At 35.6% G+C, this 2,245-nt stretch overlaps 1 protein-coding gene across 1 annotated transcript; it reads left to right on the top strand.

Annotated features, from left to right (window-relative positions):
• Window positions 1–1,012: 1,012 nt before the first annotated feature.
• On the top strand, window positions 1,013–1,463 carry LOC120122276 (casparian strip membrane protein 1-like). The gene is made up of 2 exons (XM_039141444.1): window positions 1,013–1,070; window positions 1,159–1,463. The coding sequence occupies exons 1-2, from the start codon at window positions 1,013–1,015 to the stop codon at window positions 1,461–1,463; spliced, it is 363 nt and encodes a 120-aa protein (XP_038997375.1).
• Window positions 1,464–2,245: the final 782 nt, after the last annotated feature.

Below are 2,245 nucleotides of genomic sequence, written 5' to 3'. Positions count from 1 at the left end.
AGAAGATATGAAAGAACTGATGAAAATTTCATTTCTGAAATTCTGTGACTAGATTTAATTTCGAGGACGAAATTCTTTTAAGGAGGGGAGAATTGTCACACCCCAATTTAGGGGTTATGTTTCTTCTATATTAAATATGGAAATTAAATAACTTTTTAATTAAAGTATTGGGTTCAAAAGAATTTTGGAGAAAATTCATGGACTTTAGTTATAATTTTCTCCTCCTTTGTTATTATAAATTTAAGAGATTTCTAGAATAAATTATTTTGTTATTGTGAAGTGATATGAAGTTTGGTTGGCAAATAATATTTTTTTATCAGACCAGTAGTTTATTAAACAAATTGAGGATAATGAATTAGGTAGGATACAGATAAATTGTTGGGTGAGATAGGAAATAAAATAAGGATTTTTTTATCCACTTGCATTGAAAACTTTCCTCAAGTGTCTGCCCCAACACCCTATCCTTATCCATATCTCTCTGTCACCGCCTTTTGATCTCACCAGAGGTATTCTACTAAAGAGAGACAGCCTTCATTTGTTGACCTCAACTCTCTTGAATATTTCATTTCCAAGAAAGACAGTGATGCCGTGAAAGAGGCACTTGATTCAACTTACTGAAACTGGATGGGCCAAGAAATGGAGTTCACAGTCGTATGTCTCTCGTCGTACGGTTAGTCTTCGATATCGAGTCTGAAGTTTTGGGAAAAGTGATCACTCAAATGTTAGCCTGCATACGCATAAGCATACATACATCTCTTCGGGAGTTGAATAGCCTCAGTATTAAAAATGCAGAAAATCTTGCAATTCCAAGTGTTTGAAATGATGCAACATTTCTTTTCACAGTAGTTGGGATAACATGGTTTTTGGGAGTTCTTGCTGACCAGTTTCTTGGAGATTGGGGTTTCTTTGTACCATATTAAATCGAAAACATTTCGTTGATAGTGTTGGCAGTGTGGAGCATTTCGCATGGGATCGTCTCTCTCTTACCTCAAAAAAATAAATAAATAAATGAATGAAGAGCGGAGATCACTCAGCCATTAATGTCCCGGAGTTGAGTGCCCTTGAAAAAGGCAAAGCGCCTCTCATTTTTACTGCCAGGGAGCAAAAGAGCGGATTCAAGAAAGGGTTGGGTATTTCTGACTTCCTTCTTTATTGCAGCTTTAGCTACAGTTGCCACCATGAGAACTAGTGATGAAACGCTTCCTTTCTTCACCCAATTCTTACAGTTCGAAGCCAGTTATGATGATCTCCCCACATTCATGTTTTGTGTGATTATAATGGCACTAGTTGGTGGATATCACGTCCTTTCCCTACCTTTCTCCATAGTCACTATCGTTCGCCCTCATGCGGTTGTGCCTAGATTCCTTATCTTTATTTTAGACACTATATTAGAAGCTGTAAAGAGCCCTGAACGCATGCATGAATTGATGAGTGAAAGAAGGAAGGAAATAAGAAAACCATGAATAGAAAAGAGAGAGCACGTGGGCTGTTTGAAAAAATTAATAAAGGATGAAGGGTAAATCACAACACGAGTCATCCAAGTTTGGTGAGAATTCAACTTTGTCTTCTAGTTTCTATAAAGTTATGAATGTTGTCTAATGGTTGAATAAGATTATTTTGGTCACTCACCTTGGTAGATAAGTATTAAATTGGCTCTTTGAGTTCTTAACTTGGTCAGTTATGTGCCTCTATTATAAAAAGGATTTTTAATAATTTATTTTATGGCGAGGAATTTATTTTATATTTGGGTTCGTATATTTGAAGGTTTGGGTTCTTGAGATAAAGATTGGAAGTTAGAAATTGAGATTGATGAGCTTGAATTCAAGAGTTATTGTTTGGGTTTTATCGACGTCTTGAGTCCAAATCCGAAGTTCGTTTTGCCAAATTCGTACCGGTGAGCTGTTTTCAATGATTTATCTTCAGATTCAATATGGTTTCTCAATAAGTTCCGTTTCTGACGTAAATTCGGTTTCCTTGTATCGAGGAATTATTCGACATTAACTTCAAGATCGAGGGCGTTCGAATGGAATTTAAATGGTCGATCAGTATGGCATGGAAAACGAGGTAATACTTTACTACTCTTTATGCTTTATGAAACATGTGATATTGGTAAATGCATGGATAAGATAATGTTGGTCACTTTTGTGGAGTTGAATAATTTATACACTCGATATGAATGTGGTAGAAATTCAGTAACTGAATATGGATCGAATGACTAATATAAGAGATTGAAAGATTGTTAGAA

This window comes from Hibiscus syriacus, unplaced genomic scaffold, assembly GCF_006381635.1.
Source record: "Hibiscus syriacus cultivar Baekdansim isolate YM2019G1 unplaced genomic scaffold, ASM638163v2 tig00110384_pilon, whole genome shotgun sequence".
Lineage (NCBI taxonomy): Eukaryota > Viridiplantae > Streptophyta > Magnoliopsida > Malvales > Malvaceae > Hibiscus > Hibiscus syriacus.
This window is presented reverse-complemented; position numbering and strand designations above follow the sequence as displayed.